This window comes from Oncorhynchus kisutch, linkage group LG25, assembly GCF_002021735.2.
Source record: "Oncorhynchus kisutch isolate 150728-3 linkage group LG25, Okis_V2, whole genome shotgun sequence".
Taxonomy (NCBI): Eukaryota; Metazoa; Chordata; class Actinopteri; order Salmoniformes; family Salmonidae; genus Oncorhynchus; species Oncorhynchus kisutch.
Genome location: NC_034198.2, coordinates 929,822 through 955,888, shown reverse-complemented (window position 1 = coordinate 955,888; position 26,067 = coordinate 929,822). Strand labels below are relative to the sequence as shown.

The 26,067-nt window shown below is 43.2% G+C and overlaps 1 protein-coding gene across 1 annotated transcript in view; it reads right to left on the bottom strand.

Annotated features, from left to right (window-relative positions):
* Nucleotides 1-26,067, bottom strand: part of ablim1b (actin binding LIM protein 1b) — an 88,143-nt gene that overhangs the window by 1,258 nt on the left and 60,818 nt on the right. Inside the window, exons 7-8 of the mRNA XM_020460265.2 lie at nucleotides 9,282-9,369; nucleotides 8,760-8,818 (exon numbers count right to left, since the gene is read on the bottom strand). Coding sequence (XP_020315854.2) covers nucleotides 8,760-8,818; nucleotides 9,282-9,369 — 147 coding nt within the window. The remainder of the gene's footprint in view (nucleotides 1-8,759; nucleotides 8,819-9,281; nucleotides 9,370-26,067) is intronic.

The window sequence follows — 26,067 nt, the reverse complement described above, 5'->3', positions numbered from 1 at the left end:
TGTCACCATGCAGACACCTTTGCAGATTTTGTTGTGAATCTTGGTGGCCTTTTGGTTGTTTGCTTTGGCACCTTTCAACGCCCTGCATTATCACATTCATGTATGCAAAACACTCACTTACACTACTGATTACTGATTACACACACCATTGTATATTATACTTAGTTACATTATTTAATAAATATATATTTTGTTACTCCTTATCTCCACGTTGTCTCCCTTTTGTTACGTGCTTTGAGCCGGTTCGTGACAGCCTCCAGCAACCGTCTGCGGTCAAGAGCCTCGAGCAACAGTCTGCAGTCCAGAGCCTCCAGCGGGGGTTCCCAGTCCAGAGCCTACTGCGAGGGTTCCCAGTCCCAGCCTCCGGCGAAGATCTACAGTCCGGAGTCCCCGGCAACGATCTACGGCATGGAGTCCCCGGCGACGATCCATGGTCCGGAGCCTCCTGCGATGACCCACGGTCCGGTTCCTCCGATGACGTATCCATGAGCGGAGTGGGTACTTCACCCCGCACCGGAGCCGCCCCCGACGGCAGATCCCAAACCCGGACCCTCCCCTATTGAGGCAGGTTTTGCGGTCGGAGTTCGCTCCTTTGGGGGGGGGGGGGTACTGTCATGCCCTGACCATAGAGAGCTGTTTATTCTCTATGTTGGTTAGGTCGGGGTGTGATTATGGGTGGGTTATCTAGGGAAATTGTATATCTATGTTGGCCTGGTATGGTTCCCAATCAGAGGCAGCAGTTTATCGTTGTCTCTGATTGGGGATCATATTTAGGTAGCCATTTCCCCATTGTGCTTTGTGGGATCTTGTCTACTGTATGTATAGTTGCCTGTGAGCATTATTATAGCTTCATGTTTCGTTTGTTCGCTTTGTTGTTTTGTTCTTTGAAGTTTTCTATTCCAAAATAAAGGATGGAAACATATCCACGCTGCATCTTGGTCTACTCCTTATGACGGACATGACAAGATGTTTCTTCAACTTGATTAGAGTCCACCTGTGGTAAATTAAATAGTTTTAACATGATTTGGAAAGGCACACACAGATCTATATGAGGTTGAAAGTGCATGTCAGAGTAAAAACCATGCCGTGAGGTCGAAGGAATTGTCCGTAGGGCTCCGAGACAGGATTGGGTCATGGCACAGATCTGAGGAAGGGTACCAAAAAGTGCCTGCAGCATTTAACATCCCCAAGTACCAAGTGGACTCCAACATTCTTAAATGGAAGAAGTTTGGAACCACCAAGACTCTTCCTAGAGCTGGCCGCCCGGCCAAACTGAGCAATCGGGGGAGAAGGGCCTTGGTCAGGGAGGTGACCAAGAACCCCATGGTCACTCTGATAGAGCTCTAGAGTTCCTCTGTGGAGATGGGTGAACCTTCCAGAAGGACAACCTACTCTGCACTCCACCAATCAGGCCTTTATTGCAGAGTGGCCAGACAGAAGCCACCCCTCAAGAAAAAGAACATGACAGCCCGCATGGAGTTTGCCAAAAGGTACCTAAAGGGCTCTCAGACCATGAGAAACAAGATTCTCTGGTCTGATGAAACCAAGATTGAAATCTTTGGCCTGGATGCCAAGCATCACGTCTGGAGGAAGCCTGGCACCATCCCTACTGTGAAGCATGGTGGTGGCAGCATCATGCATTGGGTATGTTTTTCTGTGGCAGGGTATGGGAGACTAGTCAGGATCGAGGCAAAGGACCTCGAGTGCTCAGGACCTCAGACTGGGGTGAAGGTTCACCTTCCAACAGGACAATGACCCTAAGCACACAGCCAAGACAAGTGGCTATAGGAGAAGTCTCTGAATGTCCTTGAGTACTGAATAAAAAACTACTGAGTAAAGGGTCTGAATACTTGTGTATATGTGATATTTCAGTTCTATAAACAATTGTTTGCTTTGTCATTGTGATGTATTATGTGTAGATTGATGAGGGGCAAAAAACAATTGAATACATTTTTGAATAAAACTGCAACCTAACAAAATGTGGGAAAAGATCTGAATACTTTCCGATGACACTGAACAAAAATAGTTACAGTTCATACAGGAAATCAGTCAATTGAAAAAAATATTCAGCCCCAATCTATGGATTTCACATGACTGGGCAGGGGCGCAACCATGGGTGTGCCTGGCTCTCCAGTGGGTGGGCCTATGCCCTCCCAGGCCCACCCATGGTTGCGCCTCTGCCCAGTCATGTGAAATCCTCTTCTTTTTTTTTCAGCCAATCAGAATTAGTTTTATTCCACAAAAGGGCTTTATTTTTTATTACAGTCAGAAGGTCCTGGGCTGGCTGGTTACATGTGGTTACACGTCACAACATATGGTTGTGACGTGGGTTGGACGTACTGCCACATTCTCTAAAACCACACATTTTAGAGGCATTTTATTGTCCCTAGCAGAAGGTGCACCTGTGTAATGATCATGCTTCTTGATATGCCACAGCTGTTAGGTGGGTGGATTATCTTGGCAAAGGAGAAATGCTTACTAGCAGGGATTTAAACAAATTTCTGCACCAAATTTGAGAGAAATAAGCTTTTGTGCGTATGGAAAATTTCTGGGATCTTTTATTTCAGCTCATGAAACATGGGACCAACACTTTACATGTTGCGCTTAATTTTAGTTTAGTTTAAATGAGTATGACAGGAATTGGAGCGCATTCAAACATTTGTGCCCAACACACAAACAAACATCAGCCTTTCCCTTTCCCCAAATGCCCTCTTTCCCTTTAAGAAGGACACCTTAAAGATATCTTCTTAAAAGTATCTGTTAACAGATGGTAAATGCCTTTCAAATTAGGTCATTTTTCAGGTGCAACCAGACCTTTCAGAAATGTCCCTTTGTTTTGACTTTGAAAAGCTTGATCAGTAAGTCTAGCCTGACTTCTGAGCCTCTCTTTAGCTAACATTCCACTCCTTGCCACTCCTTGCAATTGCTTGTCAGACTGGACTTCAATATGCATCCGGATTTACGGGCACAGTTGTTGATTGGTAGTTGGAAACAACATTAATATTTTCCATGATAATGTCATGGAACATGCAGTGCGTGCAAATTTGGTGCAATATTGAATTAGAATTTTAAGAACAACAGCAAACTGTCAGTGTCTAGGTGATGTGGGTAAGGCGGAGGACACAGAGATGAGTAATAATAGTAACTTTACTCAGAAATAATCTTCCAACAAGGAGAACAAAAATCCAGAACAACAAACACACACAAAACCATGATGGCTCCAGGGGGTTAAATAGGGAAATAATTAAAACGTAATAGGAACAAGGTGTGTACAATCAAGAGAAAACAAATGGAAAAAGAAATGTAGATCGGTGTAGGCTAGAAATCCGGTGATGTCAACAGCAGCCTGGACAAGGAGAGGCAGCAACTTCGGTAGAAGTTGTGACACAAACAATACCTTACAATCTGTTGCAGTAATTTCCTTCTGAAAAGGCAGCGTCAATGCAAGATCATCACTTTTAAGAAGATAGCATTAAGATGTCCAACACACAGCCATATACAGAAGAAACTCAACCACTACACTTTTGCAGGAACTGTTCTCACCCCTAAGGGCAAAAACAGTGAGTCAGTCCTCCAGGTTTCTATTTCTGTGTTGTGAATGAACCTGTCGGTGTAGGCTTTTACCTTGGGTACTCAAGCAAATACAAATTAACACTGCAAATTTGCTTTTTGTGTAAAGCAGTGCATAGCAGACTATTGCACATTTACTGTAGGAGCTAAAAAGCTGCAAACATCTGGCCTGCTTAGAGTCTTGCAGCTGTGTTTGGTATAAAAAAAATAACGAGGGGATGGCCTTAATCTGGGCCGTCTGTAACTAGTGTAACTAGTGCTGATTGTCTAGTGCTGAGTGTCTACTTTTGAGGTTTTGGTTCGATCATGAAAACATTATTATGATTTTAGATTTTGGTTTCGAATTTAAATGCACTATGCATTATGTGGGTTGAATGCTGTAACAACACAGAATAAAACAATTCATAAAAGGTCCATGATGGTAGTGACTCTGCTTATCACTTATTAACCATCATTTAATAAAATTACTTTACTTTAATAAAACATTTCAGTTGTGTATATTATATTTGTTTAATTTAACTTTATTATTTTATTCCAAGTCATCATCTCAATTCTATAGAGCTGCTGTCTCACAAAATCACTATTTTAGTAGTTGTTCCAAGTAAATAAGGGATACTTTTAGGACTGCTGAACACAAATACCTAACGAAGCAACCTAACTCTCATTTTAAACCACTAGATGCGGTTTTCCATTGTGCTCTTAGATTAATTACTGTTGACGGTCATAGAACTCATCATTGTGTTTTGTATCAAAAGGTTTGTTGGGCCTCCTTGTATGCAAAGAGAGAGCAGCATTTTATTGTGTTTATCTACAAAACACTCATGCAGAAACCTATGTACCTATAATCAATAATTCAATTTAGACTAACAAATGACCAAACCCGGTCTCAGGCTTGGATAACACTGGAGGCCCCTTCGGTCTCCATAGTAAAGCTTCTTTTTTTTGTGCCCTTTATGTGGAACAACTTACAGAGCTCTCTGAAATTAGATGTTCTGGTCCCCCTTAGTCAGTTCAGAGTAATGATTGGAGACTTACATTGATAAATGTCTGTTTTTCTTAATATGTTTTGTGTAATTTATGTAATTTTGTATATTGTATGTTTGATGTATTTAAACAGGGCTCATCTGTGAAATAGGCCCTACTCTCAGGATGACCTGTCAAAATAAAGGTTAAATAAATAACAATTATTCTGTCTCTTATATAGCAGGCGTAAAAGACCGTAAAAAGGAGCCGCGCAATGGATTATGGTCATTGGGGTTAATTATCTGCGCTAAACTATATAAAACATTGGCCTGTTGGAAACTACTACTCCCATGCATGAACTGAACGAAATGGAATTCAAATAATTGGACCAATGTTGGTCAATTAGTTGTTTAAAAACCGAAAAATAGCCATCATTTCGGTTAATCGCTCAGCACTATCCGTAACACACTTTTTAATTTTTGGAATTGACCAGCCAAACCACCCTTCTTAACACTCGCTTAACCCTGAAGCCAAACGCACCAATGTGTCAGAGGAAACACCATTCAACTGAAAACCGAAGTCAGCCTGCAAGCGCCCGGCCTGCCACAAGGAGTCGCTAGATTGAGATGAGCCAAGTAAAGCACCCCTGGCCAAACCCTCCCCTGTTGTATGGGGCAGCAGCCTCTAATGTGCTAGTGATGGCTATTTAACAGTCTGATGGCCTTGAAAAATAAGCTGTTTTTCAGTCTCAAGCGGTCCCAGATTTGATGCACCGGTACTGACCTCACCTTCTGGTTGATAGCAGGGTGAACAGGCAGTGGCTCGGGTGGTTGTTGTACCTGATGATCTTTTTGCCCTTCCTGTGTCCTGGAGGGAAGGTATTTTGCACCCGGTGATGCGTTGGGCAGACTGCACCACCCTCTGGAGAGCCTTGTGGTTGCGGGGCGGTGCGGTTGCCGTTCCAGGTGGTGATACAGCCCGACAGGATGCTCTTAATTGTGCATCTGTAAAAGTTTGTGAAGGTTTTAGGTGCCATGACAAAATTCTTCAGCCTCCCGAGGTTGCGCCGTCTTCACTGTGTGGGTGAACCATTTCAGTTTGCCAGCGATATGTACGCAGAGGAACTTGAAGCTTTCCACCTTCTCCACTGGGGTCCCGTCGATCTGAATAGGGGGGTGCTCCCTCTGCTGTTTCCTGAAGTCCACGATCAGCTCCTTTGTTTTGTTTATGTTGAGTGAGAGATTGTTTTCCTGGCACCACATTCCCAGGTCCCTCACCTCCTCCCTGTAGTCTATTTCGTCATTGTTGTTAATCAGACCTACTACTGTTGTATCATCTGCAAACTTGATGATTGAGTTGGAGGTGTGCATGGCCACGCAGTCATGTGTGAACAGGGAGTACAGGAGGGGACTGAGCACCCACGCATGTGGGGCCCCAGTGTTGAGGATCAGCGAAGTGGAGATGTTGTTTCCTGGCGGCCCGTCAGGAAGTCCAGGACCCAATTGCACAGGGCGGGGTTGAGACCTAGGGCAGTGTGATGGCGATTGCGTCATCTGTGAACCAATAGAGGCGGTAAGCAAATTGAAGTGGGTCTAGGGTGACAGGTAAGGTGGAGGTGATATGATCCTTGACTAGTCTCTCAAAGCACTACAGGATGACAGAGTGAGTGCTATGGGGCGATAGTCATTTAGTTCAGCTACCTTTGCAATCTTGGGTACAGGAACAATGGTGGCCATCTTGAAGCATGTGGGGACAGCAGACTGGGATAGGGAGAGATTGAATATGTCCGTAAACACACACGCATGCTCTGAGGATGTGGGTAGGGACGCCTTCTGGGCCGGCAGCCTAGCGAGGGTTAACACTTTTAAATGTCTTACTCACATCGGCCGCAGAGAAGGAAAGCTCACAGTCCTTGGTAGCGGGCCACGTTGGTGGCACTGTGTTATCCTCAAAGTGGGCAAAGAATGTGTTTAGCTTGTCTTGAAGCAAGACGTCGGTGTCCGCGATGTGGCTGGTTTTCCTTTTGTAATCCGTGATCGTCTGTAAACCCTGCCACATACGTCTCATGTCTGAGCCATTGATTTGCGACTCCACTTTGACTCGATACTGCCGTTTTGCCTGTTTGATTGCCTTGCGGAGGGAATGACTACTCTGTTTGTTTTCTGCCATATTCCCTATCACCTTGCCACGGTTAAATGCGGTGGTTCATTGCTTTCAGTTTTGTGCGAATGCTGCCATCTATCCACTGTTTCTGGTTAGGGTAGGTTTTAATAGTCACAGTGGGTACAACATCTCCTATACACTTCTTGATAAGCTAGATAACCGTCTCAGTGTTCACGTCAGTATTATTCTCTGAAGCAACCCGGAACATATCCCAGTCCGCGTGATCAAAACATTCCTGAAGCATGGCTTCCGATTGGTCAGACCCGTGTTGAATAGTCCTTAGCATGGGTACTTCCTATAGGAAGGGAGGAGCAAAATGGAGTCATGCTAAGATTTGCCGAAAGGAGGGCGGGGGTAGGCCTTGTATGCATCCCGGAAGTTGGAGTAACAATGGTCCAGTGTTTTTCCAGCGCGAGTGCTACAGTTGATATGCTGAAAACATTTAGGTAGCCTTTTTCTCAAATTTGCTTAAAATCCCCAGCTACAATAAATGTGGCCTCAGGATATATGGTTTCCAGTTTGCATAAAGTCCAGTGAAGTTCCTTGACGGCCGTCATGGTATCGGCTTGAGGGGGGATATACACGGCTGTGACAGTAACCGAAGAGAATTCTCTTGGGAAGTAATACGGTCTGAATTTGATTGTGAGGTATTCTAGGTCAGGTGAACAAAAGGACTTCCTGTATATTATTACAATTACACAATGAGTTGTTAATCATGAAACATACACCCCCACCCTTCTTCTTCCCGGAGAGATGTTTATTCCTGTCGGCAGGACCGACTCCGACAGTATATCCCGAGAGAGCCATATTTCCGTAAAACAGAGTATGTTACTATCCCTGATTTCTCTCTGGAAAGAAACCCTTGCCCTGATCTCAACAACTTTGTTATCTAGGGACTGAACATGAACGAGTAATATACCTGGTAGCAGTGGGTGGTGTGCGCACCTCCTAAGTCTGACTAGAAGACTGCTCCAAATTGCTCTTCTCCGGCGGCATTGTTTTGGGTCTGCCTCTGGAATCAGTTCAAATGCCCTGGGTGATGCGAACAAAGGATCCGCTTCGTGAAAATCGTAGTGCTGGTGGTAGTGCTGGTAAGTTGACGCTGCTCTGATATCCAATAGTTCTTCCCGAGTGTATGTATGTATGTATTTATGTAATAACAGATAAGATCCTGACCTAACAATGTAAGAAATAATGCATAAAAAACGAAATACTTCAGAGTTTACTAAGAGCTAGAAGCGAGGCAGCCCTCTCTGTCGGGGCCATCCTCTCAGACAGTATATCCTGAGTGAGCCATGTTTCCGTGAAACAGAGTATGTTACAATCCCTGATGTCTCTCTGGAAGGAAATCATCGCCCTGAGCTCGTCAACTTTATTATCTAGGGACTGAACATTAGTGAGTAATATACTCGGAAGCGGTGGGTAGTGTGCGCGCCTCCTGAGTTGGACTAAAAGTCCACTCTGAATACCTCTTCTCTGCCGGCAGTATTTTGGATCAGCCTCTGGAATCAGTTCAATTGCCCTGCGGGTACAAACAAAAATCCGATTTGGGAAAGTTGTATTCCTGGTCCTAATGCTGGTAATGCTGGGGTGTTACCGCAGCTCTGATATCCAAAAGTTCTTCCCGGATGTTTGTAATAACACAAAATAATTCTGGGCAAATAATGTAAGAAATAATACAAAATACTGCAAAGTTGCCTAGGAGCAAGAAGCACAGCCATGATGTTCTATACGTATGTCATGGCCATAGCAAACTCTCTGCCACGCCCATGACATTCTCTGTCATACCCATAACACTCTCCATTTGATTCTCCCTGACTACAGTTGTCATCCAAATGAACAGAGAACTAAATTGTAATTACCATAAGACTTTTATGATCACATTTACCAGAATATTTGCTTATAAATGATTTGTGAAACATGAAGGCCTTATGAACTTTTGTCAAACATCAACTTCACTATCATGAAACAAGCTGTTGTCTTGATTCCAAACAGTCTTGACGTGATAAGTGAACAAGAGAATTCAAGCTGGCAGTGTGTTTGACAGAGTTGATCAATTTTACCCTGTATTTCTCTTCAGCTCTGCTATTGTTCTTACAGTCTGGATGCCATACTGTAGATCCTGTGGAGAGAGAAGAAGAGCTCAGAAGAGCCTAAATGTGTAGCAGACTTGGGTTCAAATACTATTTGCTTTCGATTAAATACTTTTGCTGTGCTTGATTGAGCTTGCCTGACACAATTACACCAATGTGCAAACTCTGCCAATCAGGCACTCCAGGCAGGCTCAATCAAGAGCTCAAAGTTATAGAAATAAAATAAATACTAGGTGAACCCAGGTCTGGATGCATAGCTACATCTGAAGGCATGCATCTGTAAATCTTCCTTGAATTATCATCCCTGATTTCCTCCTTTTCCATTCATGCTTTTACAAAGTGCATACAACAACATTCTAAATAACCTTGACTCAGTGCATGACTAATTGAAACTTCCACTGAAGTGGAGGTTAGTATTCTCCCCTGTGTGAACATACACAAATGTTTACAGTACTTGAAATTCCACTAGATGTACTTGCCCTGGAAACCCACCTTGCAGGTACATTTCCTCTCCTTCTGTGAACATGTGGTTGCATCTGCTGCACCTTGCACAACTGGGATGGTAATGCTTGTCACCTGCCTGGAGAAGGGAGTCAAACGTCACACAGTAGCATGCACTGTAAATCGCAATGTGCTGTCAATACTCAAAACTCTTGAGGAAACCCCTTTCACTTAACAGAGTATAGTTACTTAAGGATATTGTAGTTATTACACAAACCGATAAAGTCACTGTGACCCTGTAAAGGGTCCAGATTTGAGTTGTATCAGGTTAAAAAGGTAATGCCCCCACTAAGCCACACCTCCAATGTAATTTCCCAGTGTGCCTTGCTTTTTCGAGTTAATTGTAGAGTTACCAACCCACGACTGTATTTGTTAGTGACAGGTTGTTGAATTTGTTCATTTTCATTCCAGTGGCTTTTACCATGTAAGTTCCTAGGCAATGTTATCATTATAATAAAACTCTTCATGAAATACATAGCTTGGAGACCTTTTGCTGAGGCCTAGCTTTATTCTAATAAAATGGTTTACAGATCACATCCACATCAGGCTTTGAAGTAGGGTTGCAGAATTTCCAGAAAGAAAAAATTCATGATTAAAGGGTTTCCAGAAAACCTAAGAAATTTACCAGAATTCTGCAACTCTACCTGCAACTCAGATTGTTCTGCCTAGCAAAGTAATGTCTGAGTTCTATTGGAATCCAGCCAGGGTTAGGCTAGCCAACATTTGAAAAATGTATTCACCCACAACATACATTCATAATAACTAGCAGGGTCTGAAATTGTGTGTGGAGACTACCTAATCCAATTAAACCGGAACAACCATTTCAATGACGGGTTCAACAAATCTAACTAAATGATTGGATTAGTTTAAAAAAAAGTAATTTATGATGAATCAATCAATTACTCAATGTACATGCAAAAACACAGACATTAAATTAAAAACAATTCCCCAAAAATCTGCCTGCTAGTAGAGCATGTTGGGAAAAAAGTCAAAAGATCAAATCAACCTCTAGTGGCCTCATGGGTGGAATGTTATTCATGTTTTTTAAATAATTTCTTAATTAATAAACATGAAACATAAATCCGGTTTTGTTATATTTCAGTCTTCTGTGATGTACATAAAGTGTCATATTTGGATACAAACTCAAAATAGAATGCATTTGAACTCTATCTGACATGGTACAGGTGTTTAATTTTTTTAAAGACATGAACCATGTGTGTGAGGTGTATACCGTTGTTTCAAATTAGATTGGTTTAAGACTATCAAGAATCATTCTCTGGGACCATGATTTAGCCCACTGCAGTAAAATTTTAAAGAGCCACTGCCCCTAAAAAGCAACTAATCCATTTGAAAACAGCCTATGTGGCATTGATATGAGTCAGACACATTCATTATGGTGTCAAAATTGACTACATAGTCTAAATAGGATCATTTTGGTCGTAAATTCTAAAATGGAGCTTGAAACCTCAACAATGAGGGCTCATGAGGGGCGCAGCAGTCTATGGCACTGCATCTAAGTGCTAGAGGCATAACTACAGACCCTGGTTCGAATCCAGGCTGAATCACATCCGGCAGTGATTGGGAGTCCCGTAGGGCGGTGTACGTTTGGCTGGGGTAGGCCGTCATTGTAAATTACAATTTGTTCTTCACTGACTTGCCTAGTTAAATAAAAAATGAGTAAATGAAGGTTGTGTTTGAATTACAATTATGTGAACAAATCATGCCCCGTTCTGCCAAGCAGTGGTGGTGAGTATAATGAGAGGTACTGGAATATTATGACCTTTCTGGTATAATTTAGCTAACGATGTTAGATTACGTTATTGCTGGTTATGTAGGTAGCTATCTTTTGATCAAGCTAGGCAGGCTAGCTAACGTTGGCTAGCTAATGTTAGCGTAGCTAGGTAATTAGCTACCCCATTACAACTTAGTTAAGTCATAGGTCATACAAGTGTATTGTTTATTGTCTAGATAATGCTGGTTATGTAACGTTATCATTTGATAATGCTTGCGAGGAAGGCTAGCTAGCTACAGGCTACAAATCAGATTTCCAAGTAAGTTCGTAAGTCATACAATTGTATTCTGTATTGTCTAGTGAACAACTAAATAATGAATGCCGCTGTGGTGGTAGCTACAGTGCCTTCCGAAGGTATTCACACAAAAATCCTGGTTGCTTCCCCTTGGTGAGGCGTTATTCTGTAACATGAAAGCTGGGAGTCGGGAAGCAAGTACAGGAAGTGAATCATTTTTATAAATAAACGAACATGGACCAAAATAATAAACACGAATAGCGTATAGACATGAAACAGAGTCAATAACGCCTGAGGAAAGAACCAAGGGGAGTGACAGATGTAGGGGAGGTAATCAGGAAGGTGATGGAGTCCAGGTGAATCTCATGAGGCACTGGTGCGCATTATGATGGTGGCAGGTGTGCTTAATAATGAGGACTGGCAACGTCGAGTGCTGGAGAGGGGGAGCAGGAGTAAACATGACTGTCACGGCTGGCTGAAGGACTGGACTGGACCAAGGTGCAGCATGGTACATTTGAACTTTATTTAACAATGACGCCGACAAAACGAAGAACAAAAAAAAAACTGTGAAGCTTTGGGCTATGTGCCCTGAACAACTACAAAGTTAACTTCCCACAAAACAGGTGGGGGAAAAGGGTACCTAAGTATGGTTCTCAATCAGAGACAACGATAGACAGCTGTCCCTGATTGAGAACCATACCAGGCCAAGACAAAGAAATACAAAACATAGAAAAAAGGACATAGAATGCCCACCCTAGTCACACCCTGGCCTAACCAAAATAGAGAATCAAAAGCCTCTCTATGGCCAGGGCGTGACAGTATCCCCCCCTAAAGGTGCGGACTCCGGCCGCAAAACCACTGAGCTGAGGGGCACCTCTGGACTGAGAGGCTGCGGCTCTGGCGCCTCTGGGCTGCGGCTCTGGCAGCTCCGGACAGGAGGGCGGCTCTGGCAGCTCCGGACAGGAGGGCGGCTCTGGCAGGTCCGGACAGACGGGAGACTCTGGCAGCTCCGGACAGGCGGGTGACTCTGGCAGCTCCGGACAGGCGGGTGACTCTGGCAGCTCCGGACAGGCGGGTGACTCTGGCAGCTCCGGACAGGGGGGTGACTCTGGCAGCTCCGGACAGGGGGGTGACTCTGGCAGCTCCGGACAGGGGGGTGACTCTGGCAGCTCCGGACAAGGGGGAGACTCTGGCAGCTCCGGACAAGGGGGAGACTCTGGCAGCTCCGGACAGGGGGGAGACTCTGGCAGCTCCGGACAGGGGGGAGACTCTGGCAGCTCCGGACAGGGGGGAGACTCTGGCAGCTCCGGACAGGGGGGAGACTCTGGCAGCTCCGGACAGGGGGGAGACTCTGGCAGCTCCGGACAGGTGGGAGACTCTGGAGGGAGGAGATGGAGAGACATCCTGGTGCGTGCGTCTGCCACCGGAGGCCTGGTGCATAGTGGATGCACCGGAGACACAGGGACGTGGAGGCGCACTGGCAGTCTCGAGCGCCGAGCTGGTCCCACCTGTTCTGGCTGGATGCCAGCGCCCCCTGGCAAATGCGGGACGCTGGCAATGAGCATACCGGCCTGTGAATACTCCGCCTCGGTACCGTGTGCATCACCGCATAGCACGGGGCCTGACCAGTCCCATGCTCGCCACGGTAAGCACGGAGAGTTGGCTCAGGTCTGCTTCCTGACTCTGCCACACTCCCCGTGTGCCCCCTCCCAAGAAATGTTGGGGCTGCCTCTCGGGCTTCCTTGCCAGCCGTGTTCCCACATACCGCTGGTTCCTCTCTCCGGCTGCCTCTGCTCTCCTAGCTGCCGCCACCTGTTCCCATGGAAGGTGATCCCTTCCTGCCAGGATCTCCTCCCATGTGTAGACTCCCTTGCCGTCCAGAACGTCCTCCCATGTCCAGGAGTCCACCTTACCATGCTACTTGGTCCGTTGGTGGTGGGAAGTTCTGTCACGGCTGGCTGAAGGACTGGACCAAGGTGCAGCAAGGTAAGCGTACATTTCAACTTGATTTAACAATGACTCCGACAAAACAAATTAAAAAATACAAAAACGTGAAGCTTTGGGCTATGTGCCCTGTACAACTACAAAGTTAACTTCCCACAAAACAGGTGGGGGAAAAGGGTAGCTACAGTGGGGCAAAAAAGTATTTCGTCAGCCACCAATTGTGCAAGTTCTCCCACTTAAAAAGATGAGAGGCCTGTAATTTTCATCATAGGTACACTTCAACTATGACAGACAAAATGAGAAATTAAAATTCCAGAAAATCACATTGTAGGATTTATAATGAATTTATTTGCAAATTATGGTGGGAAATAAGTATTTGGTCAATAACAAAAGTTTATCTCAATACTTTGTTATATAACCTTTGTTGGCAATGGCAGAGGTCAAATGTTTTCTGTAAGTCTTCACAAGGTTTTCACACACTGTTGCTGGTATTTTGGCCCATTCCTCCATGCAGATCTCCTCTACAGCAGTGGTGTTTTGGGGCTGTTGCTGGGCAACATGGACTTTCAACTCTCTCCAAAGATTTTCTATGGGGTTGAGATCTGGAGACTGGCCCGGCCATTGAATGCTTCTTACACCTTGAAATGCTTCTTACGAAGCCACTCCTTCGTTGCCCGGGCAGTGTGTTTGGGATCATTGTCATGCTGAAAGACCCAGCCACGTTTAATCTTCAATGCCCTTGCTGATGGCAGGAGGTTTCCACTCAAAATCTCACGATACGTGGCCCCATTCATTCTTTCCTTTACACGGATCAGTCGTCCTGGTCCCTTTGCAGAAAAACAGCCCCAAAGCATGATGTTTCCACCCCCATGCATCACAGTAGGTATGGTGTTCTTTGGATGCAACTCAGCATTCTTTGTCCTCCAAACACGACAAGTTGAGTTTTTACCAAAAAGTCATCTGACCATATGACATTCTCCCAATCTTCTTCTGGATCATACAAATGCTCTCTAGCAAACTTCAGATGGGCCTGGACTTAAGCAGGGGGACACGTCTGGCGTTGCAGGATTTGAGTCCCTGGTGGTGTAGTGTGTTACTGATGGTAGGCTTTGTTACTTTGGTCCCAGCTCTCTGCAGGTCATTCACTAGGTCCCCCCATGTGGTTCTGGGATTTTTGCTCACCGTTCTTGTGATCATTTTGACCCCACGGGGTGAGATCTTGCGTGGAGCGCAGGATCGAGGGAGATTATCGGTGGGAGATTATCAGTGGTCTTGTATGTCTTCCATTTCCTAATAATTGCTCCCACAGTTGATTTCTTCAAACCAAGCTGCTTACCTATTGCAGATTCAGTCTTCCCAGCCTGGTGCAGATCTACAATTTTGTTTCTGGTGTCCTTTGACAGCTCTTTGGTCTTGGCCATAGTGGAGTTTTGAGTGTGACTGTTTGAGGTTGTGGACATGTGTATTTTATACTGATAACAAGTTCAAACAGGTGCCATTAATACAGGTAACGAGTGGAGGACAGAGGAGCCTCTTAAAGAAGAAGTTACAGGTCTGTGAGAGCCAGAAATCTTGCTTTTTTGTAGGTGACCAAATACTTATTTTCCACCATAATTTGCAAATAAATTCATAACAAATCCTACAATATGATTTTCTGGATTTTTTTTCTCATTTTGTCTGTCATAGTTGAAGTGTACCTATGATGAAAATGACAGACCTCTCTCATCTTTTTAAGTGGTAGAACTTGCACAATTGGTGGCTGACTAAATACTTTTTTGCCCCACTGTAAGTATGGTTCTCAATCAGAGACAACAATAGACAGCTGTCCCTGATTGAGAACCATACCAGGCTAAGACATAGAAATACAAAACATAGAAAAAAGGACATAGTCTCGACCCCCCCATACTGGCCTCGACGAGGCTCATCATGGGTCTGGGCTACTATTCTCCCCCTTTCTGTCTCGGGACTACACCCCCACCAGCGGTTGGTGTTGGTATCCGAGGCACAAACGAAAAGGTCGGACCCTATGTACGAGTTGTCAGCTGCCGAGTTGTTATGAGAATGGCTGTAACCTTTCAAACAAATCTCCTGGTTTTGTGCTTCAAAACATTCAGTGGCTGTCGAGGGCTGTCAGTCACCACAGCGTCCACGTGTGGCAACCTCTTCAGTACCTACGAACTGAGACGAGGATATCTGTTTGTGATATCGCAAAGTGTTTCACCAGCGGGAGTCATCGGGTCAGTTGCTGGACTGACGCCATTAGTGTCACTGTCAGGAGTGACAGCCCCCCACAAAGTGGAATGTGTATCATCGGAAGCAGAGAATACTCTGCGCATCGATGTTTTTCTTGCTGAGACGGCCGCAGTGCTTGCGGAAGTATATGAAAGGCAAGAGAAGTTCATCTCAACAAACGTATTGCATGACTGCAAGGAGGAGGAAAGTTTCTCATTCACAGAGACAAGTGGCTCGAAATCATGAAAATAATGGTCAAACAGGTTTTCTGATGGCATGTGTCGAGATATCGTAATATCTATTTGGATCGGATTCTGCACCAAGAGGTTTCTAAACATATTTTTATCAAGGGGTACTTTCGACTTATACCCCTTGTGAATGACTGCGTTGCAGCTAGCGTTAGGGGAGGACAGTGTGTGTCGGAGGGTGAGTGTAGCTGGTGCATGAAGTCAGGCGCAGGAGAGCAAAATGAGTGAGCAAATTACTTTACTCAAAAATATATGCACAAGGTAACAAATACACTTGACCAAATAAAAACGGTAAATATATTATGCAGGGGTGAAAAACCAGCTATCATGTACCGACAATCACGCACAAAAACATGGGGGAAACAGAGGGTTAAATACATGAACATGTAATTGGGGAATGAAAACCAGGTGTGCAGAAAACAAAGACAAAACCAATGGAAAATGAAAGGTGGATCAGCGATGGCTAGAAGTCCGGTGACGTCGACTGCTGAACACCGCCCGAACAAGGAGAGGGACCGACTTCGGCGGAAGTTGGTGACAGTGTGGTCAGTGGAGAAGGCACTGTGGCCTAAGACCATACCCGGTTGGTTTTCCAATCCATCAGTGGGAGTAACCTATTCATCAAGTCTGCTCCGAGTAGCAGGGGTACAGATTTGAGGCTGGTAACATACACAGGGTGAATGAGCGATACGCCCTGGAAGTGTAGTTTCAGCATGACTCTCAATGTGAGAGGCGAGGTAGTCTGAGTGACACCTCGAAGTGTAGTGTCGCATCGTTCCACTTTTAACCAACGTTTAGTTGGTTTCAAAGCCCTTTTGAGATTATTGAACAATGTTTTAGAGATGAGCAATATTGTCGCACCCGGATCAATTAGCGCATGACAAATTAAGCAATCCTCCAGGACATAGGAATATTTTATAGGACTATTTATGTCCGTTGCGTTATGCTAATTAGTGTCAGTCGATGATTAAGCTCACGGACCCGGGATGGGGAGTCACTAGAGGTTAAGCAATCCTCCAGGACGGTTTCCAGGTATGGGTGTTTAGATTCGTGTTTAGTGGACATATTCCCCACAAAGTGGAGTGGTCATTTGCAACGACGTGATGTGCCATTTCTGTTCAAGGTGAAAGCAGATCGACTTTTGAGTGGGCTTGGCTTTAACAAAGCATTTGACCTTTTTCTTCGCTACCTTTGTATCAGAGTCTATAGACAAAGCCTGTGGGCTTGTTCCTTGATCAAGCGGGCCCTTTATAGCATCTAGAAATTTGAATTTTAATGTCCTTGCTATGGGTGTTAATTCCTGCGGAACTGGTGTCCGGTAAATCCCCATCTAGTGACTTATGTTTTCCCTTTTTCTCAAGTTTTTCTTGCTTTAGTTCTAGTTTTTAGTTAGTGGAACTTCTGGAGAACATTGGTCTAAGTTTTGATTGTCCTTCAACTCTTTGTTACCCTTGTGGTTTGGGAGCAGGAACGTAGCGAACAGGTTGATTGTATCGGTAGTCGTTTCGATGGTGACGTACTTTACAGTTATTTTGACTGCGGAGGTTATTGGAATCGTGGTTTCGTGGTAGAAACTGTTGTTGTGCGTCATCTCTCAACTCACCAATACCTGATAATGCAGCCTGTAACTGGAGTGAGTGCTCCTGATCAAACTTCAAAACCGAGTGGTCAGGGCTCTTAGCGTTGTGAACTTTTGATGCCTCAAAAGCTGTGCTTGCAAGCTCTCTGAGTTGTAAGATAGGCAAGCCAACGTGGGCTGCAGTGCCCAAGTAGGTAATGAAGGTGTGATACATGTTTGACAGAAACATTTGTTTGAGTGGTAACAGCTCTTCCATTCCTGTTTCAGTGAGTAGGCCAAAGTAAGCTGAACGAAGCCTATGACAGCAAGTTTGTGGGTGTTCATTCCAAGCTTGTTTGATGGTGTTAGCCAGTGAGCTATCGTGTTTGCGAGTCGCAGAACCACTGCATTCTAATTTCAACTCTGTGGCAAGTTTAGCGTAGTCTTTTAGCACGTATTTCTGTTGTAGACGAATTAACCTCGTTATGTGCCTATTTGATGTTCACATCAACAGGTAAACCCTGTCAGAAACCGTAGCATTCGGGTAGCCATCCATTGCGTCCTCTATGTCAGCTAGAGACGTCTCAGTATCGCTTGGAACGGTGTCAAATGTGGGGTGTCAAAGCGGGCAGAGAGGGTTGTCTTTATCCTTTGGGGAAATTGGGGCTGAAAGGAGAGAAGCCAAGCTTTGGCTTTGTTGGCCAAGAGACACCATATTACTCAGTGCCGAATGGTCAAGAGGAGAAGACTGTACTCCTTTGAGTACAGGGCTCTGGTTGCTTGGATGGGTAGTCACGCTGTAAAGCGTGACCATTCTGGACTTCCTCCAGAAGGTACCAAAGGGTGGTATTCTGCTGCATTGCAGAGTCCAATTGAACGCTTAGAGTACTGATTATGGACACGTGAATGTCGCACTTGCTCGTTTCGGTTTCATATTTACAGATAGAGGTCCTGAGTATGGAGAAAGAGATTCAGTGATGAGATTTCTTCCGCTTGCTTAGAAATCAATATTTCCACTTCATCACCTGAGTTCAGTAATCATTCATTTTTGGTCAGCGACTTCAACGAGTTCTGCTGATTTGACATCCAACTTAGTCATTGTGTTCATGAACTGATCGTCTTTGGTCTGCAGCATGTTGAGTAGAACATTGTTACTTTGAGTAGCGTTCAACAAAACTGTATGCATGTTATCAAGTTGAGCGCTCCTGTTTGTAGATAACTCTTCAGATTGATCTAGTTTGGCGTGGACATCAACATATTAAGTTTTGGCTAAATTGAGTTGTTCCTGTAGCATATGATTTTGTTCCTGTAGAAGACAATTTTGTTGAAGAGTTTGTTCATCGTCATAAGTTTTTACAATTACATTTAATTGGTCAGTTTTCAGGTGCATTTCCATAGCTAGCAGAATCTTTCCCTTTTCTGCATTTGTCATTGGTTTCCCGGTTCTCTCCACCTGTCCCTTTAGGTCTCCTGTTACCTGCTTGTGTTCAGCTGTGCACTGCAGTATTGGACCGATGGCAATCCTGGACGGCAAGACATCAGGGCTAGACTGGAGAGAAACTTTACGAGGCCTGCGCCCGATGGTTGATTTTGGAGAGCTTTGTTCGTAATTTCTGCTGTTTTCCCGCTAACGGCATAATTAGGGTTGGTATCGCTGCTGAGGTTAGAGATCAATCCATTTATAGGTGGAGGTTCACTAATTAGCGAGCAAGTGGGGACTACCCCCCCTGATAGTTTGCACATTATTAGAACATTTGAAAGAAAAAATATTTTTCCTAATTTTCCAAAAGTTGGTTTTGGAATATGTTGGGAGCTGCAACGACGATTTTAATCTATTTATAGACATTAATGAACCATCAGTACTGTACCAGTACTGTGGGAGTTGTACATTAATGAATTTGCAAAAGCAATCGATTAATTATACCTGGATAGGCTATCTGGGAATTAAACTTAACTTAACCTGGGAAGTTGGTTCATCTAGGTTACTATTGCAAAGTTTAAAATGTCTCATTTAATTGGAAGAACCTAGAAAGGTATGTTCGATAATTTAACTTATTCAATTGAATGAGACAATGATATCCAAGCAATTGGGATGGTCTGGATTATCATAAAAGGTGTCAACAGTAGTTTAAAAATGTTGGGGCACATTTACCACTAGGTTCACTTCTCCCTAAGGCCAAAGCCACATGGTATTCCCGCTGGAGGCAGGACTTCCGTCTATACTGGGGTTTATATTGAATGTGCTTTGCAAAAGCAAATTTTACAGTTTGATCTATTTTAATGATAAATCAGACCTGTATTGGCTATCTGGGATTTCAACTTTAAATTAACCTGAGAATGTTTCTTCATCTAGGTTGATGTGGAAAAAGTTTAAATTGTCTCATTGTAGAAACCCAATCAATCTGGATATTATTTAAAAGATCCACTTGAAAAGTACATTTTCTTCACCACCAGGGGGGTCACTGGACGCAGAAAGCTGAAATCAAAACGGAAGTACAAAGGGCGGGAATTCCGTCGCTCAAGGCGGAGGAATTTTAACATGACACAGGGAAAAGAAAATACTGTTTCCCTTAGTTAGTTTAGCATCTCGTGCAAGCTAATCCTACTTTGTACAGGAATCTCACTTCCAAGCACAAAATAGAGTCCCCTTCACCATGGAAAGGGGGGTTTACTAGTGACGTCTCACATTAACCCATTCGGCAATACTTTGCTAGCATTATGTTGACCAGAGCAACATGGTACATAAATACAGCAAGGCCAGGGGGAGAGAGTCTCCTCCAGGAATTTACGACCTGAGATAACAGAACCTGGGTGTAGGAGAGAGTGAGAGGGATGCCACAATCTATACCCAGAAAGGGCCACATCATGACACATTGTTCTATCCAAACGGTGCAGTCCCTTCCTTTCTCCTGTTTCCCCATTTCATTTGGTGGTGGTGAGGACACCTGTGCACCTTTCTGGCGTTTTTGTACATAAACTCTGGAGGTGTAGGTTCAGGCTAAGGCTCACAATCAGAAGAATAATCATCTGAGCTGTCATGATTCATTTCTTTCTCAACATTTGAGTTGTTTTCATTCAGATTTTGTAGCAACACTAACGCAGCTTGTGCATCCATTCGTGTTGGCCTTCTTGCCATTGTAAATTACGCACAATCTCATTGTGCACTCCAAGTTGGCCAGAGTAGACTGATAAGACTGCTTGGATTCGGTGAACTGATATAGGATACACAATTTTGAGATTATAATTACAATAGAATTGCCTGCCGCTGTTCTTCATTTACAATTGGTGATACATAATAATGCATAGTTTGGTTTCCCCTTGCTCATCAACTCACTCATTCTCCCCCTTCATACTTTATACTTTATTTAATCTGTTGTTAAATGTGTGCAATTAGTTTTGATATAGTTTAGGTTCAGTTTCAAGGCAGTTATCGAGGTGAATATCAACTGGGCACAGCCCCTTCTACTGTCGAAAGGAGGGGAGCAGACCCATTTAAAACAATGACATGCCCTCCTAAACCTCGTTAAAAACAGTTCTCTTTCTGATATTAAGATTCTAACAATGACAGTGTGATATGACTTAAAACATGGAAGAGTAATACTTTTATTTTTATAAATAGTAATATAAATATTAACATGCACATGTGAAGTCAAAATCTAAACAATTGTGTCCCATTTCAATCAAATAGGGTGCGAAGCCATGTGAACAAGATGGGAATCGTATCAGACAAACTGAAATATAGGACAATGGCTGAAGGAATTACTGTAGATAAAATCTGAATTGTAAATCCCACAAAACCTTTACAACAGCTACAAAAAATGATTTGCCTGTGAGATTAATAACTATGTTTTACACAGAAACACACTCTACAAAGATGCCAAGAACAATTCACATTTCAAATGTTATAGAAATAACGTAGGCAGAGAGTTAAGTTAAGATATGATTAATTTAGGTAACGGAACAAGTTGAGACAATGATAATCAATGGACTCATAGATGCATATGACATTAGTGTTATCATGACTCATATACATGTATATGTGACATTAGCATTATCACATAGTTTGGAGAAATGTATATTTAAGTAATAAGGTCCAAGGGGGTGTGGTATATGGTCACTATACCATGGCTAAGGGCTATTCTTGCTAAGGGCCATAAGGGTATACGGCTAAGGGCCATATACCACCAAACCCTGAGGTGCCTTATTGCTATTATAAATTGGTTACCAATGTAATTATTGCAGTAAAAATAAATGTTTTGTCATACCTGTGGTATATGGTCTGACATACCACGGTTGTGAGTCAATCAACATTCAGGGCTCAAACCACCCAGTTTATAAATATTATTATACAGTGCATTCAGACCTCTTTACTTTTTCCACATTTTGTTACGTTAGTCTTATTCAAACATCAATGAGGAAAAAACATATTTAATCAATCTACACACAATACCCCATATTGACAAAGTGAAAACAGGCTTTTAGAATTTAACAAAAATGAAAAACAGAAATATCTTATTTACTTATTTATAACTTATTTACATAAGTATTCAGACCCTTTGCTATGAAACTCAAAATTGAGCTCAGCTGCATCCTGTTTCCATTGATCGTCCTTGAGATGTTTCTACAACTTGGAGTCCACCTGTGGTAAATTCAACTGATTTGACATGATTTGGAAAGGCACACACATATCTATATAAGGTCCCACAGTTTACCGTGCATGTCAGAGCAAAAACCAAGCCGTGAGGAATTGTCTGTAGAGCTCCAAGTCAGGATTGTGTTGAGGCACAGATGTGAGGAAGGGTGCCAAAAAAACCTGCAGCATTGAAGGTCCCCAAGAACATAGTGGCCTCCAACATTCTTAAATGGAAGACGTTTGGAACCACCAAGACTCATCCTAGAAGGGCACTGGTCAGGGAGGTGACCAAGAAACCGATGGTCACTGACAGAGCGCCAGAGTTCCTCTGTGGAGATGGGAGAACCTTCCAGAAGGACAACCATCTCCGCAGCCCTCCAACAATCAGGCCTTATAGTAGAGTGGCCTGACGGAAGCCACTCCTCAGTAAAAGGCACATGGCAGCCCGCTTGGAGTTTGCCAAAATGCACCTAAAGGACTCTCAGACCATGAGAAACAAGATTCTCTGGTATGATGAAACCAAGATTGAACTCTTTGGCCTGAATGTCAAGCTTCACGTCTGGAGGAAACCTGGCACCATTCCTACGGTGAAACATGGAGGGGGCAGCATCATGCTGTGGGGATGTTTTTTCAGCGGCAATGACTGGGAGACATTCAGGATTGAGAGAAAGATGAACGTAGCAAATTACAGAGAGATCCTTGATGAAAACCTGCTTCAGAGCGCCCAGGACCTCAGACTGGGTCAAAGGTTCACCTAGCAACTGGACAACGACCCTAAGCACACAGCCAAGACAACGCAGGAGTGGCTTTGGGACAAGTCTCTGAGTGGCCCAGCCAGAGCCTGGACTTGAAGCCGATCTAACATCTCTGGAGAGACCTGAAAATAGCTGTGGAGTAATGGTCACCTTCCAACTTGAGAGCTTGACAGGATCTGCAGAGAATGGGAGAAACTACTGAGATACAGGTGTGCCAAGCTTGTAACATCATACCCAAGAAAACTTGAGGCTGTAATTGCTGCCGAAGGTGCTTCAACAAAGTACTGAGTATAGGGTCATTTCAATTGTTTTATTTTTTAAATAAATTTGCAAAAATGTCTAAAAACAGTTATGCAGTATTGTGTGTAGATTGATGAGGGGAAAAAACTATTTAATCAATTTTAGAATAAGGCTGTAACGTAACAAAATGTGGAAAAAGACAAGGTCTGAATACTTTACAAATCCACTGTACATTACTATTTAATGAACATTCAATCTAATTTGTAGGCAAACTTGAAAAACTGTCTCAAATGACAAATTTAATAGCACAAAAAATACAAGTGATTAGTAATATTAATTCAAATTAGAAAAAGAGTGGAGAATGAGTGGAATTTTTTGTTTATACAGAAATCCTCAAAACAGTGTCTGGGGACCCTCTGCTAGATTCAATTGTATGTCATTATGCACATGTTGAGGGGCTTCTCATCGACCTATAACCAATTCACACTCACGCTAACTTCTCCTGTCTTATGATCTTTGTTTGATACTGAGAAAATAAGAGAAATATAAACAGAACAAAACAGAACGTGATATTAGAATGGCCATGCAGGAAAGGGTTTAACAGTCAATATGAAAAGATAATTCAAGATAATGTTAGCTAGCTAGCTACGGTAGTAGCTTCAGTAGCTACTGACCTGCAAAGTTGTCAATGTAGCTCGAAACATACATTTTGAAACCGTCTTCTTTCTTGCTCATAGAGGTAACAGAAGAAGCCTTAACATTCCGATTAACATCGTTCACAGTCATTTGTGGGAGATCTTGCAGACAGCAGGTGTAAAATGCCATACTGGTAGCTAGCTTGATGTCAATGTTGTTGTTGACTTTGCAATGGAAGTTGAGAAGCTGGCTAATCGGAATGCGGAAGTTTTGTCAAAGTGGGCGTAACTAGAGGCTATTGTTTTACAGGTTTTATCATTATATGTATCACTAATGTTGAGCACTTGTCTACTCCCAGTTCTACTATCTTCAACAATCTTATTGGCAGTAAGGTGGCCAGTTGAGCTGCCAGTATGTTACTGGCAGTTAGTTGGCAGTGAGTTAGTAGCCATTTGAGTGACTAAAATATCACACATAATTTTGGGGGTATAGAAATGCTCAATATTTTAGAAAAAGCCCTCTCTCTCATGGCTAACTTCCATGAAGTTTAAAAAAGACAGGTTGAGTGGGCAGGGAGCTAATATTCATGACCTCGCCTTGACTGACAGGTATTTGAAATGCCTATGTCAAAAGACTTGGATGCAGTGTTGCAGTACAATCATCTCATGCACATTTGGTGATACACAAAGCAACTCAAACAACATTGCATCAATAATGTATATATATATATATATTTTATACATCTCTAGTTTGGCATCTCTTGTGACAGACACAGTTATCAGCAGCGCTGATAGGTGTGTTGACCTGACAACCGCTTCAGAGTTTAACGACTCCCTCCCTTTTGCTCAATGCTAGCTGAAGACCTAGCTAACCAGCAACTAGCTAACACCAGACACAGATGAAAGGGGAAACATAAGTATCTTTGCCATAGAGGACTAGTGTAAACTTTTAATTCTATTTGCTGACACTCTACAGTCAAATTAGAGTAGAGTAGCCATCTAGCTACATAAACCACAACCCTCCACAAACACTCCTTTACCGATGTTGATTACACAGCGGTACTTATTTAAATTGGGTAAGAGCATATCATGTTACCATTGGAGTATTAAAATGAGAGTTAGGGTGATGTCACCCTATCCCCGTAATAATGCCGCCTCCTGAATCCAAGTATTTGATATGGGGGAGGGGACCAGTAAAGTTATAACAAAACTTTATTAGTGTTGAATCAACAGTAATTTGTCATACTTTGGTCATCATACTTTGATCTGGTTTCATCCAAATATCATCCAAGTTCATTACATTTTTTTTGGGGGGGGGGGACTCTTCATGACCTCAAAGTTACAATAACTTACAGACAGCCGGTTGCTTCACTGATAAAAACAAATAAATATGAAAGCAACAAGTAACATGCAACAAGTAACACTGACATGCTGGAGAAGTTTGGTGTGGGCGAGCGGTTTGCTGATCATCAAATCAAAATTATTTATATAGCCCTTCTTACATCAGCTGATATCTAAAAGTGCTGTACAGAAACCCAGCCTAAAACCCCAAACAGCAAGCAAGGCAGGTGTAGAAGCACTGATGTGGGGGGGTTATGGTATGGGCAGGCATAAGCTACGGACAATGAACACAATAGCATTTTATCAATGGCAATTTGAATGCACAGAGATACCGTGAAGAGAACCTGAGACCCATTGGTGTACCATTCATCCGCCGCCATCACCTCATGCTTCAGCATGATTATGGACAGCCCCATGTGGCAAGGATCTATACACAATTCCCTGAAGCTGAAAATGGCCCAGTTATTCCATGGCCTGCATACACGTCACCCATTGAGCATGTTTGGAATGCTCTGGATTGACATGTACGACAGCGTGTTCCATTTCCCAGCAATATCCAGCATCTTCACACAGTCATTGAAGCGGAGGGGGAAAACATTTCACAGGCCACAATCAACAGCTTGATCAACTCTGCATAAGACAAAGAGTGGTAACACCAGATATGAACTGGTTTTCTGATCCACGCCCCTACCTTAAAAACAAAAAAAAACATATCTGTCACCAATAGATGCATACCTGTATTCCCAGTCATGTGAAATCCATAGATCAGTGCCTAATAAATATATTTCAATTGACAAATAAACTGTAACTTATATGAAATATAACTCTGTAAAATCTTTGAAATTGTTGCAGGTTGTATAATTTTTTTTTCAGTATAAGTAGGTAATGCAACATTTACAGACATTTCCAGGCAACTAACTTCCATTAAGTTACTGTGAAAAGTACAGTAACCTCTTAAAAGTGCAGCTCTTTAAAACCTCTTTGGGATGATGCGAATTTACGCAGCTTTTTGTTAAAAATCGCGCAACATTTCAGCGTCCTGCTACTCATGCCAGGAATATAGTATATGCATATGATAAGTGTGTGTGTATAGAAAACACTCTGAAGTCTCTAAAACTGGTTAAACCGTGTCTGTGGCTATAACATAACGTGTTTAAGGAGTCA